Source organism: Austrofundulus limnaeus, unplaced genomic scaffold (assembly GCF_001266775.1).
Source record: "Austrofundulus limnaeus strain Quisiro unplaced genomic scaffold, Austrofundulus_limnaeus-1.0 Scaffold225, whole genome shotgun sequence".
Classification (NCBI taxonomy): domain Eukaryota; kingdom Metazoa; phylum Chordata; class Actinopteri; order Cyprinodontiformes; family Rivulidae; genus Austrofundulus; species Austrofundulus limnaeus.
The window spans coordinates 316,701-330,513 of NW_013952627.1; the positions used below are offsets into that span (position 1 = coordinate 316,701).

The window sequence follows — 13,813 nt, forward strand, 5'->3', positions numbered from 1 at the left end:
GAATAAATATGTATAGGTAAAAAAAATTAGACCTTAAAATCTCCTTTTTTAAGGGACACTTTAAAGTCTCCCATAAAAATCTAAATTTAAGGGAGATCTACCTGGTTAAATCATATATATATATACATATATACTGTATAAAACAAATTGCTTGTATTTATTCCTTTCTACACACTTTGCAGATTATTTTTTCTGCACTCCACCTGTTTAATCTGTGCGTGCTCCGGCGGGGTGACAATCATTATAGTTGCACTTTGGAGTGCGCGCGCATTCGGTCGTGCGTCGTCGCACTATGACTGCAGGAGAAACGAGGTCCAGACTAATTTTTGTGCGTCCCACCTGAGCACTGACTTCACCTGCACTGACAGTCGCCTCGCTGCGTGGAAATGAATGGAGAGCGAGCGATGTCGCCTCCCGTGTGTCGAGCCCTTCACACATGCCGCGGCGCACGCTCCTCCCGCAGCAGGCAGTGTGGTCGGCATCCGACCAGAGGACGCGCCGTCACGTAAATATGTAAATAGTTTGGCGTTCATTTTCACACACCCGAACCAKGTCCGGATAAGTTTTTCCCCCCTCTCTTCATTTGCGCTCTCAGCCATGCTTCCTCTGTTTTGACTCCAGCCGGTTACATCATCAAAAAGAATTGCGCAGTTGGCCGGTAGACTACAGATCTCTATCATAGGACAAGTTTATATCGTTTCTACCGTATATTGTTTATATCGAGCATTCCTAGTGTCAGTTAAATGTTTGTTTGCACTGTGATGGAGTTTCTCATTTAGTTTAAGTTTGAACATTCAGATGTACAGATGTGCTCCATTATGTTGACTTTTAAAAACTGTTTTACTTCTTTTATAATAAATTATCCTGGGGGTTAATAATTGAACTCGGTGGTCAGACATTTTTGTGAGATCAAAACTTCTGAAATTGTAGCTTAGTCCTCCCTTTCGACAGTTTTTGCTCGTGTCACACAAAAACTTTCTGTATACAATGTTTTTTATTAAAATAAACTAAAAACCACGACTTGTATTTATACAGGCGCACAAAATCAACAAAAATTACATGAAAACTAATTTATATTTCATATTTGATAATTAAATGCTTAACAGTTTTCATAAAGTCTGGTTCCAAATATAATTGGCCTGTTTTTAATGGTAGAATAATACGATACAGCTGATATTTAAAACTGACACCTTCACAGTGAGAATAATGGGTTTTGGTGGAAAATAAAACACACCTTTGAACACTTTTGCTTAAACAAATGTAGCTCTTTTATTGTTAATATTTAATTCCAAGAACTAAAGTAACATAAACAGTCAAGCTGCGCTCCTGAGCYGCTGCATCTAATTAACTTTAACACCAGTCTCCTTTTCTCTCAGCACACACACCTGTTGGTTGCATGTTTTTGCMCTGGTCACTGTTGTAAAAGTCATCAGACGTCTTTCTGCCYGCTCCTCTCTGCTCTACCTGTCTGTTACTGTTCAGCTAAATTTAGCTAATGCTAGCATCAACCTGCGCATCTCRGCTTTCAGGTGGAGGAATCGGTAAACATCCGTCTGCTGGTTTCTCTTCAATATTGTTTCCTGTTCTTTTTTTTTTATGTGTTCTAACAAATAAATTATCTAAATCAAAGTTTTGCCAAATATCCAAGTCCAACCTCCACCCGATTACTGATTGGCTGGTAGTCCTGTCTAGTGTGGTTGACAGGAAAACATGTGCCTTTGTTGGATCCAAAGAAATGTCTGTTAAATCTCTGGCTAGACAAGCTTGAATTTTTTTTATTTTTTTTTCCGTGGAGGTAAGCCGGCATTCCGGCACAGAGCCAGATTACGATAGGCCCTGCAACTCTTATGGACCATGTCACACTGAAGCTTACCGCTAGAAATGTCACGCTACGCTAGCATAACTCTGCCACSACAAGTGTTAGGTCTTTACTATGTTGTTTCCATGAACTAGTCATTGATGGGTTACTGGGCCTCTGCAATCAGTTCCAACCCTGAAGTGGAGGAGGAAATATCAGCAGTATTGTCATATCTGACGAGGTCATTACTGCCATCAGGCTCAAGCAGCATGAGAGGATGGAGATGAAAGGGTTTCCAGTGCAGTGCCTTCATATACATCTACCACCCTTTCTCCCTCGYCCACCAGCTCTGACCATGAAGAGAACAAATGCTTCTTGATTTTTGTCCAAAAATCAGACCAAAAACAGCTGAGTGTGGTGGATTAACTGAGTGTGTACTGGTTGTTTGAGCAGTGGCAGGACATAATGCATGTAGCAGCCGTGCCACCAAGAGTGTTGCAATAAGTTAGTTGCACCACAGCCAGGTCGATGTGGGATTGATGAGGATGTAGCCCCGGCATAAGATCAACGAGAGACAAGTCCTGCTTCCAATTCTAGGCTATCCCCTGGATGGACATGCTCAAACTAGAATATGGACTTCCTGTTCATGCTCAAAACAATTCTGAACCCATGCGTGTAACGGGGAACCCGCTGTTTTTTAATTTTATACACTTTAGAGGAACTCTCCAAGATGCTGCAAAGACCATCTATTTCCACAATCTATTTAGATCAGAGGTGCCCAAAGCGGGTCCTGTGGACAAAATCAAATATCTTGATGGGCCAGTTTTGACAGATGCCCTGGTTACTAAAATTGTAATTTCCTGTYATCCTGTGTAGAAACACTGCATTTCCACCTACTCATTTCATCCATTGGTCCACTCATGGTGCTTGAATTACATTCCGATTAAACAGGAAATACACGTAACTACAAGAAACATTCAGACTAGATCTAGGCACACATGTTGCACACTTTATAAAACCATAAAAACTCATTTTTTAWTCGATTTCAGAAATGTCCCATGAGGCTTTGCTGCCCGAGTGAACGTCAAAATTTCTCCAAATGAAAGACTAAAATAAAAAAATTAAAAAAAAACGTGAGCCCTTGCACTGGCTGCTTGTTATTTATTTTAAAAAATGACTTTACTAATTAAGTTTTTGTATTTCATGTAATATTATTGCATTTGGCCCGCAGCCCTCGGATAGATTTTAATTTTAGCCCTCTCTGGGGAAAGGTTTGGGCACCCCTGATTTAGATCATAATGGGATTATCACTCAGTGTGAAGGTGGTTTGACAGGTTAAAATAAAAAAATGGCACCTTAAAAATTTACAGCAACAAGCACCTACCTCCTGCTCAGAAAGACCGTCAATGATTTCTGAAATCTCATGTTCACTTCTTGCAATTGTTGCAGAAAGTCCTGTCCCTCTTTGTCCAACTCTGTAGAAAACATCAACAGTCTGATTAACCAAAAMTAAAATTACTGTATTTATTCATGTATAATACTAGAAATTTAACCCTAAAAGTCATCCATAAAGTGGGGGGATAGTATTATACACGGGTTATTGTTAATTAGATTTTTATGCTTTGTAAGCTCAAAAAATTATGATCGTATTATACTCGAGATCGTATTATACATGAATAAATACGGTACATGTTTTTATTAAATGTTGCATTAAAGCTATATGAAGAAATCACTTCTGTTAAACTCAGCTTTTGCCTTCATTCCCAGTTTCTCTTTAAAACTTTCAAAACTCTGAACAAAACCTTGTGGCCAAAATGAATGGGACATTCTCTCTGAACTRTTATTACTTGCTTCCTCCTCCACAGTACAGTCTGCATAAACAGTGCTGACATCTGAAATATTTCAATGAAAACCCAAAATCTCCATCCACACACTGAGCCATCATTTTGTTCTMATACTTTCCAACAGCACCCAGAGAAACTGAGCCTCACACACCACCCAGTCTGCTGCTTTAAGGTGACCGACATCCCAAAATCTTTTTCATGTCTCGTGTCGGCCATAGGTTACCATTATCATTGCAAAAAAAAATGCTAGCATGAGCAGGTAGTCTATGTCAATTTAACATTGTTTTAAAAGTCAATACTGTCCAAAAAACTATATTTCTTTTACAATAATCTAGTAGCTGTGTGTTGCTTGGTTAAAGTAAACATCCTGTAAAATAGGGTGGATTTAAGGTGTATCTCTAACCTGGAATAAAATAAAATATTGTAATGGTTGTTTCATCTAATTTCAGTCATGATTTATAGAAAGAAAAAACAAAAGTGTTCAGAAAATAACAGTACAACTTGTTTTCTTTGCCGTAGACCAACAAGTCTCCATTAAATGTGCAAAGATTGTGACAAGTAACACTTCCGATAAATGATTTTTAGTTTTTTTGTTGTTTTTGGCTCAAAAACTAGAGAGTAATAATGAGTATAAATATGTAAACCTGACCAGAAACCAATAGGAAGAACTAAAACATTGTTATCTGGTTCCGGTTCCTGTTACCTCTGGAAGCGCTCCTGCTGCTCTCTCTGTTTACGGATCTCTGGGAACTGCCTCTCGTAGTACTCTCGTGTTCTGCTCTCCTTGGCTTTGCGTCTGGGGTTGTTCTCCATGCGCTCCACCTTCTTCTCCCAGGCCTCCATCAGTTGGTCGTAGCGCTGACAGATCTTCTGTTCCTGTTGATGAAACGTGTGCAAGTTGCACCAGGTGTGTTTAATGACCACAGCAGGGTAAATCAAATGAACAGTGATGAACAATTTTATTTTTCAACTATGATTTAACRTATTGATAGGTTCACAAAGTTAGCAGAATAAGACAAATAAAGAATCTAAAAGCAACGATGACCCTGACATCTCTCTGAAGGTAAAAGGGTGAGCTCTGTGTCGTTTATTTCTCTTATCACTGAGATGATTTTTGTGCCAATTCTAAAATGTATCAAAACTTTCAGCTCTTTCCTGCTATGACTTTTGGTATTTCAGCAAATCGTCATTGTTGAGATGTTTAGCTTTTTCTGCCATTTTTGTTCTCATTGGAAATGAATGAATTAGTCTTCAACATCCCAAAATCCTTTAAAACTGTTAAAAATACAGTCACCTTTTTATGATAATTTCAGCTTCTTATTGCTTAAATCAAGACACATGCTCTGTCTGCTTCCTTCTGCTAAACTAAGCTTTTACAGCTACCTTTTAGCCATTTTTCCTGCCAATATCAGCTTCTTGGTCCATTTTAATCCAATTGCAAAATTTTCTGCAAAAATCTTTTAGCATTAAGCATTCATTGTGCATTTTTGCTAGTTAATTTAGCTTTAATTTTTAAATGTGAACAAATAGTGAAAACAATGTTGGGTTTGGAGCAGGAGACAGAACATGCTGCTCAGTAACTGTGTCTGACTCCATCTTCTGACCCACACTCAATCTGTTCTGATGCAACTGGTGTGCTTTCAAAAAGGTCCACTCTTTAATCACCAAGTAAAGATATCAGTTCCCCAACACAAAAGATCCAAACCACACCAAAAGAAGCAGTAAAAGCCCAGAGGTGCAAGAGTTAAAATGTTCAGTGGCGCTACAGAAACATGGTGACGAGGACAAAACAACCTCATTTCAACTCTCTGCTGCAGGCGACAAACAATTCACCTTCCTGTTGGCACAAGGCCATGTGCACTGCTCCATTGTTCCGAGCCTAAAAGGTCTGTCTGACTCTGACAGAGAGCAGCCAGAGAAAAGTTAGACCCGCTGACCCACAGCAACACAAATGCACAGTTGTGTTTAAACATTAGGTGATCCTGCAATATTTGAATAACTGATAAGGCAGCCAGAAGCTTGGCTGGTTGTTTCTCGGAAATGTTGTTTGATCGGACAATATTTATTTTTCTACTGCATACAAAACTTGATGCTGCCTCACACAATACAGCCAAACAAACAGGGGAAACCGAGGCGCCTCCTGTTCTGGAAATAAACAGGTCATTTAGTTTTATAACTTCCACAATCTTCAGCATCAAATCAAACCACCTGAAATGGTCTGAATTTTTATTTAGTTGGTTTGAAATGAGCCCCTACAGGGTGGCTGAGTCTAAAGAACGAGTCATCTGATCCCCAGACAATCCTACATTTACACGTGAAGTTATCCCTGAACTGAACATTAAACCTCAGGGTGCTTCCAAATACAGCCCAGGTGTGGGAATCATTAGACACCTCATGATTCACTTACAATTCAGAGGGTAGTGATGCAACTATAAAACGATTATTGATTGACTAATCTGTGAAAATACACAAGGAGGAACTTGGTAAGCTTATAATATGTATCCAAAAGTGGTGACACAGAGTTAAAACGATGGTTTATTTTAAATAACTAAAGTCAGATTTATTTACTTTCTTGCAAAATGAGAAACCCATGGTAACATAAGTCAAATAAACCTATTAATCAAAGGCTGCTGACCAACAATTAACATCGATGCTTAGCATTAAAGCTAACACAAGTAGCATTGAGTTTGTCGTTGAAATTCAAACCAAACATTTCAAAGCCGTTACTAAAGACAGTCCTGTTATAACTTCAACTGTTACAGACGCGTTTTCTTTGAGGTTGAGTGAAGAAAAGGTAAAAACTAAAATGGTTCCTGGAGTAAATATGAAAGAGCTCACCCTTTTCTATTTGTTATAGATCACCGTTATTGATTACCACTAAAGCAAATTACACCTCAATATGACTAAAAATGGCCGACTATGGTAAATTCGTCCTTTTAAATATGGCGGCCATCTTGGATTTTGATTTGGCTTCAGGAGTGATGGGGATCACTACACGAACTGCTCGTTCTTTAATTCTAAATAAACACACATTTTATAAATGAACAGAATGCAATTAATTTTCCTATATTTTAAACATTCAGAGTGTTTCTACAAAAAGCTGTATTCGAAGATTTAACCCAGCAGAGGTCATGAGAGTACACGCTGTCACGTGTGAAGATGTTTTTATTGACTGTGGGAAAGACAAGAACTGTTTTCTCTTCGTCAGCATCAGTGACAAATATTTAAAACTGGTCCAACCACTACATCATTTAATTTGCTTTAATAACAGCTGGGACGCTTACCCTTTGTTTGCGTGCATGGTTTCTCCTCTTAAAAAACAAAATTAGCTTCTTCCTCATGACTTGGTTCCTGAAAGAAGACAATAGAAGTTCAGCAAATTCTTTTTATTATATTAAAAAAAAAGGTTCGGCTGCTGTTTAACCAAAGATGTTTGTGTTTAGCAAAGCACAATTACAGCAAAATGAGTTCATTTTAATCCCAACGTCTCATCTGAAAGCTGTTTATTTGCAGTGTAACAGGGACAGAATACTGGGAACTCTTCTGTTTATACACGACGGTGGCTGTGGGGAGAAAATAGTGAGAGCACTGACCCTGAGAGCACGGCCTGTTCAGCAGGTTCACACAAAAACGCCCTCTGTGCTGATAAAAGRCCCAGCCAGATGGGCTGCTCTCATGGTACACCCTGATAGGGAGGAGGATGTCCCAGACGACATGGCCTTCAACATACACTCCTCTAAACACACACACACGTTTTGTTCATCTRTCCTCATGGAGACTTTGCATTGACTTCCATTCATTYACTGGTCATTTCTACAGCCTAACCCTGACCCCTCACCCTAAACCTAACCTAAACTTAATCCCCAACTTAGTCCTAACTCTAACCCCTGACCCACCATTGGTATTTACCCCGAAGAGGACTGGGCTTTTGTCCCCATTAGAAATAGTGGGTCCTCACCAGGCTGTGTGTACTGGGAAAATTGTCAAAGAATTATCCCCAACAGGTACAACATGCATACTGTGATGGTCACATCTGTAGCCACACAGTTGGTAACCCCACGCACCAGTGCATATACACACACACACACTTCTCAATCACCCTCCTTGGTGTCAGTAAGGTAACTCAGTCAGGTGACTCCGTGATCAGATTATGAGTCGGGTTTATGAGGACTGAGGTCAGAGTTACTTTCCTCTGTTGAGAGGATCTTCGTGTTTGCACAACATTAAGATGTTCACAAAAAAGATTTAGGCAACAAATACTGACACTTACGTTTTGATGTTGTCATGGTACACCTTTGTGTCTGACGGCTGGTTGTACAACGGCTGGAAGAAAAAACATAAATAAAAAGCACCACCAGGTGAATTATTATATCCCTTTTTAAAACTTAAAAATGGTTTTTAACCATCAACATACCAGCTCCACCTTTGGGCCAAGACCTTCCAGGATCTTATGGGCCTCCTCAGCTTTTTTCTAAAGAGAAATATTGGACAGATTAACTCAACATTTGCAAAAAATAACATCAAAATTATTTTAAATTAGAAGGTCTAGTATGAGGGAATGTAAGATATTCAAGTCTGAGATTCAAATTAAGATCATCTTACAAGACAAAGGGACGAGGGTTGAGATGGGCGGGATATCAGTTTGTTATTCTGTTTTATGTATTTTACGTACATCAGCATCCCAGTTTAAATAGCCTAAACAACATTTGGAACACCGTGGCAACCCATAAACTGTTTGGCTATCTTTTCAGTGTTTTATAGTATATTTTGCTAACAGAAACAGTTGATTTCAATGGGTACTGGCAAAGATCTTGCCTACTGTTAAGAACTGAATGACTCTCAGCTACTGCATTACATTTCAGGTCTGTATCTAGCCTGGCCCTTGCCTTCCTACACAGTTCTGCTCAATTCTAGTTTCCCTTCACTGCTCCGTCTGGGATTTCTCCCATAAACAAGGACTTCTTCAGGAGAATTTTCGTCCGGGCCAATCAGAGAACAGAAGGCGGAGTTTTGAACTACGCTGATTTTCTGCGCAGTGTCTGCTAGTTAGTTTAGTAATGGCAGTGGAGGAAGTGAATGAAACCAGTCCGTGTTGATAAGGCTTCCAAATTAAATTAAATTTGTCTGACAAAGCAGCAGCTCTCATTTACAGTCGTCTCGGTACTTCTCTCCTCTCAGTAGGGTTGCTTACAGCGCAAACAATTTCTGGTTAGCTTCTTAGCTTAGCCCCCTTCACAGTGGAGCTGGCACACATACGTCATGGCTAAATGATCCTATCATTTTAAACTTCAGCAGAGGCCACGCCTCCAGCAAGAATCACTTCTCTATAGCCGAGAGTTCAGACCCTCGTATGAAGCAAAGTGAAGGACAAGGGTCTGATTTTAACCAGGCTAGTCAGTTTCAGCAAAAGACTTTCATTAAAATATGTCCAGTGGTTCACGAGATATTTTGCTAACAAAACTTTTGCTCTCAGCTATAGAGAGTGGGTGATGACAACAAACTAGAAAAAACAAATCGGTGCTTTATAAAACCTTTAATTTGCTCTTAGATTATTAGCTTTAACCTTTCATAAAGTGAACGGTTGCACTCTGCAGAAAAGAGCAACACATGATACAAAAAATAAATAAAAAAAGAAATAATTACTGGGTCTGGCAGGAGACTTTTTTTCCTGGATCAGCAGAGACTTTGAGCTCAGACGAGATCATTAGGAACATAATGAGTCGCTGTGTAATTTCACAGACCCTCATCAAGAGACGGAGACAAACAGGCACAGCTGCCAGACTGAAGCCTGAGCAGCTTTACATTCTTAAGGGTTAATGGTTGACTGGGAAGGAGTGTGTGTCTCAGCACTCTCTCTTACCACAACACTGTCTGACAGCGATGAACTCCAGTGACCCCCCCACCCCCAACCCCTCAACCACCACCACAGCAGTGAGAGGAGGGTGCGAGGTGCATTTCAGTGCACAGAGATACAAATGAAGCAGACCGCTACAGGAGAAACTCTTCAGCTTGCTTCAGTCTGACGTGAACTCAGCGGGGGTAAAGAAGCAGGAACAGGCTCAGCGGGGTGAAACTAAACTCCAAACGAATCCGTTAAGCGAGCGTGTTCTCTCTTTGATGCTGTTCGACAGACGAATCAGCTTCACCATTTCCACAAAGAATAATAAAAATAAATAAAAAATTTTCTGGTTGTGCGTTTAAACAACCTTTACCCTGTTTTCATCGTAGATGATCTGAACTATGCTGCGGTGCTTGTGCTCCACTGGGGGAGGGGTCACAGGCTTCTCTGGCTCCACGGGCTTTGCTGCTTCCTCCTCCAGTTGTTGCTACGAGACGACATCAATATATTACAAAAATTCTGACAAGAAATAAAACAAACATTACATTTTCAGGTTTTTTTCTGTCTTTGGTTTTACTTTGTAAGAACGATGATAAACACCGATCTGTTTTGACCCCAGTCCCTGGATCTCTGAGGCCATGCTGGTTTTATCTGACTATTCCCTGAATGTTTCTGCCACAGAGGCCATGTTGATGAGGGATAACTAGCATATCAGATGAGGGTTAGCTGGAGCGTTGCACGCAAGGTGAATCCACTAAATACAAACTACTGATGTGCAGAAATAAAGCTGGGAGTTCCTGAAATACTGCAAACAAACAAATCCCTGAAATAAATTTTGGAAGAATGAAGATAGAATCTGTATCAGTCCAAACATTACAATCCAGTGAGGCTGAGGTCAAAAAAGGACAGCAGCAACCTCAAAATTAAAAAAAAAACATCAAATAATTAAATAAAAAAAGAAAAATGTGCCTGGAAAGCTACAATGCTGTTTTTTTATTATTAATAATATTGGGGCTTAGAATTGTTACCAATCTCACAATTCAATATGATTAGACTTTGTTTCAATAATGCTTTCAATGCTTCAATATTAATTTCATTATGATAAGAAAATGACAAATAATTCATTGGAGTCCCTATGAATAATTTTTACATGGTTATTTTCTTGCCTGTATAAACAGAAATATTATATGTTAACATTTTTTAAGAAATAAAATATCTGAAAATAGAGCAGTAGCACTTGTTTAAAACATGGAGAGTAAACATAAAAACATGACAAACTAACAAGGGAATCTAATTAAATCTGAGGATTTTCTGAATCCATATGGAATTGGAAAAAATATATATATTGCAATGCATCGATGAATTACTATTTTTACTCACCCCTAATTAATATTATAAACACAGTTTGAAGCAGAACTATGAACTGTTTAAGAAAACTTTTCATAAAATCAAGCTTAATATTAGGTTTTATCAGAATTGTAATTAGCCCTTTAAAAAGGATTATTTNATCAATCAATCAATCAATCAATCAATCAATAAAACAAACAAACAATCAAACAAACAACAAATCGACCAACCAACCAACCAGCCAAACAAACAAACAAGCAAAATAAAATAAAAATAAAAAAACCGGCAGAATTGTGTTTATTTTGTTTCTTCTCACATGACAGGTTTCTGGCATAACAGCTAAAAAAACTGACACATTTGCAAGGGCAAAAATGTATATGTTAACAGCCAATAATACATTTTTATACAAGTTCTGTAGACACCCGATGTGCACAAACACCAGCCACCACATACCTGATCAACTCACAAACTTGAACAGACTGTAAATTATAATCAGGACTTCATTTCATTATTTACTGCAGGTTAAAAAGTCTTGTAATTTGACAAGTTTTGCAAATTGATTAAATCTGCAATGAAAAATATTGAGCATTTCCGCAATCACAAGCAACCAAGTCAAGTCAGAACGCTTTAAAAAAAGATTTGTCCATGTCCAAATCCTATCAGAAAAAACAAACGAATGAGTCACTACGTATCTCAAAGGAAACCCAAACTTCCTGTTTTTTTTTTTTTTAAGCATCCAACCTGAGCCCGGCTGCACCTAATGCACTCCCTGACCTCTGTCACCGCTTCATTTCTTTATTTCAATGCTACAAGAGGAATAAACTTTTATACAACTCCTATATTATACATTTCATATTATTTAGATTAACAAACTGACAGCACTGCGCCTTATTTAAWATCAATCAACACCCTACTATTAATTAAGTTAAGCTCACTTTCAGTTTTACAAAAACTTCCTGCTTCAATTTTATTCTTTATATTTCCCTTGTTTTTACCAGTTTTTAAACTGGTTTTAAAGTGAAAGAAATGTCTTCAAACCCCACCTTTGTGTTTTTGTGTAGACAATTAAGATGCAACCTTTTGAAAACAATGTTGTCGATCACATGTGTMRAAATCAAGGCCCGAGGGCCAAATCTGGCCCACCACAACATTTTATTTGGCCAATGAGAGCTTCAAATATGACTTAAAATAAGCGTATGCTGCTTTAAAGCCAGTGTTGACATTAACTACATTTCCTACAATGCATGTTGACTACAGCATCACACAACTAGGTGGAGGTATACAGGGTTCAAAAATAGCCAGAGAAAATGTAAAATCTCCATTTTGCATTTTCACCAGCTACTCTTGCTGCAGCCCAGTTGTATTGGGAAGTGGGAATTTCCCATTTACAAATCATAAATTTACACTGGAACTGCCCTACAGTGGGAATTTGCTGTTAGAAAGTGGGAGAACTCCAACTATCCCAATTCAGAATCCAAATGGCAGCTACTCACTACAACGCAACAATGAGTGAAAAAAATTAATTTTAATAGTATTTCTGTAATATTTATTYTACATTTAKYCAGTCAAACATGTAGCACTTTTCAGTTTTTATAAAAGGTGTGTTAAAACACTGTTTCTATGTTTGAAAAACCACGTAGAGCTCAGTTTTTATGTATTTTGACAGCGTGGTTGCAGCATACACATACAGGCCTGGCATAGTAGTAATTAGTTCTCACCTGCTTCTTCTTTAGCTTTGAAATCTGCTGCTCTACTTTAGCGATCTCCCGGTCCACCCGGTCCATACTCTGGATCAGCTCCTCCTTGGAGAGTTTGGAAGGCGAGGTGTCCTGTTCGTCCCCCATGGATAGTGAAGGTCCTGAGGATGGGGACTCCACTTTGACAGTAAACGGAGACTCCTGAAGTAAAAAGAACAGGTGAAATATTGAAAAAACGATGGCATGAATCTGGACATAAATACCAATTTTCAAGAGGATTGTGGCATCCAAACAGGACAACACCCCAATTGTTGAGTTTAGGTTCATGTAAAGGCATTAACATTTAGTACAAACAATGTGAATCCCACCTTTTTGACCTCCATAGTGGCTCTTAAACTGTCCTGTACAGAGTGAGGCATGGCCAGGACCATACCCCCAGCAGTGGAAGGGGTGCGGCTGATGTGGCCTTCAGCTACAGTCTCCATGCGGGGGCGTTTACCCTCCATGGCCTCATGCTCTGCCTGAGCTGCCAAGGAGTGAAACTGCTGTTCATAACCATGACGTCTCTCTGGAGGCCTGAAGGAAAAATTGAAAACAGACAGGAAATGCATCAGTAGCTAATGAACGCAAGAGGATAAACTCCTCAACAACAAGAAACTAACACCAATCAAATAAAACAATACCTGTCAGTTCCAGGGTGGAACTCSGACAGTAAGGAAGGTCTTCTCCGACCCTGTGGATCTTGCATATGTGCACGGTAGTCTGGGATAGAGAAATCCTGAAAACAAGGGGAACACAACACAAAAACTGTTATAAATCAATCARATTAGGGTAAAAAATGTTAAGAAAGAGGGATCTCTGGTCTATGGCTTGATCAGGTCTGCAAACCATAGAAAAAAAGAAAGAAAATCATCAAATTCCTACAAATTAACAGCTGCATTAAACCTCTTAACTGCAGTAGCTTAGCACAGTTTTAATCTAAACAGTGGTCTACAGTGACTGAACATTTGACCTTTGAATACTAAACAAAAAGTACACACAAAATGTTTGTTACTATATTATATTATTGTTATAATTACTAGGCAATTTTTATTGATAAGAGCCATTAGATCTGAGCTGGCTCAACATKAACTTAACTGGAGCCAAATTTTATTTATTTTTATTAAGTTGGTCAAATTAATCTTCCTTGAAAATTGTTTTTATTAGGTACAGTGGGGAAAATAAGTATTTAGTCAGTCACGAATTGTGCAAGTTGTCCCACTTAAAAAGATGAGAGAGGCCTGTAATT

At 38.8% G+C, this 13,813-nt stretch overlaps 1 protein-coding gene across 3 annotated transcripts in view; it reads right to left on the reverse strand.

Moving 5' to 3' along the window:
* Nucleotides 1–13,813, reverse strand: part of ncor1 (nuclear receptor corepressor 1) — a 72,209-nt gene that overhangs the window by 49,428 nt on the left and 8,968 nt on the right. For all 3 annotated transcript variants that reach the window (XM_014019624.1, XM_014019623.1, XM_014019622.1), the window contains exons 3-11: nt 13,209–13,303; nt 12,894–13,101; nt 12,547–12,726; nt 9,855–9,968; nt 8,057–8,113; nt 7,913–7,965; nt 6,927–6,993; nt 4,346–4,518; nt 3,183–3,273 (exon numbers count right to left, since the gene is read on the reverse strand). In XM_014019624.1, the coding sequence (XP_013875078.1) occupies nt 3,183–3,273; nt 4,346–4,518; nt 6,927–6,993; nt 7,913–7,965; nt 8,057–8,113; nt 9,855–9,968; nt 12,547–12,726; nt 12,894–13,101; nt 13,209–13,303 (1,038 nt within the window). The remainder of the gene's footprint in view (nt 1–3,182; nt 3,274–4,345; nt 4,519–6,926; nt 6,994–7,912; nt 7,966–8,056; nt 8,114–9,854; nt 9,969–12,546; nt 12,727–12,893; nt 13,102–13,208; nt 13,304–13,813) is intronic.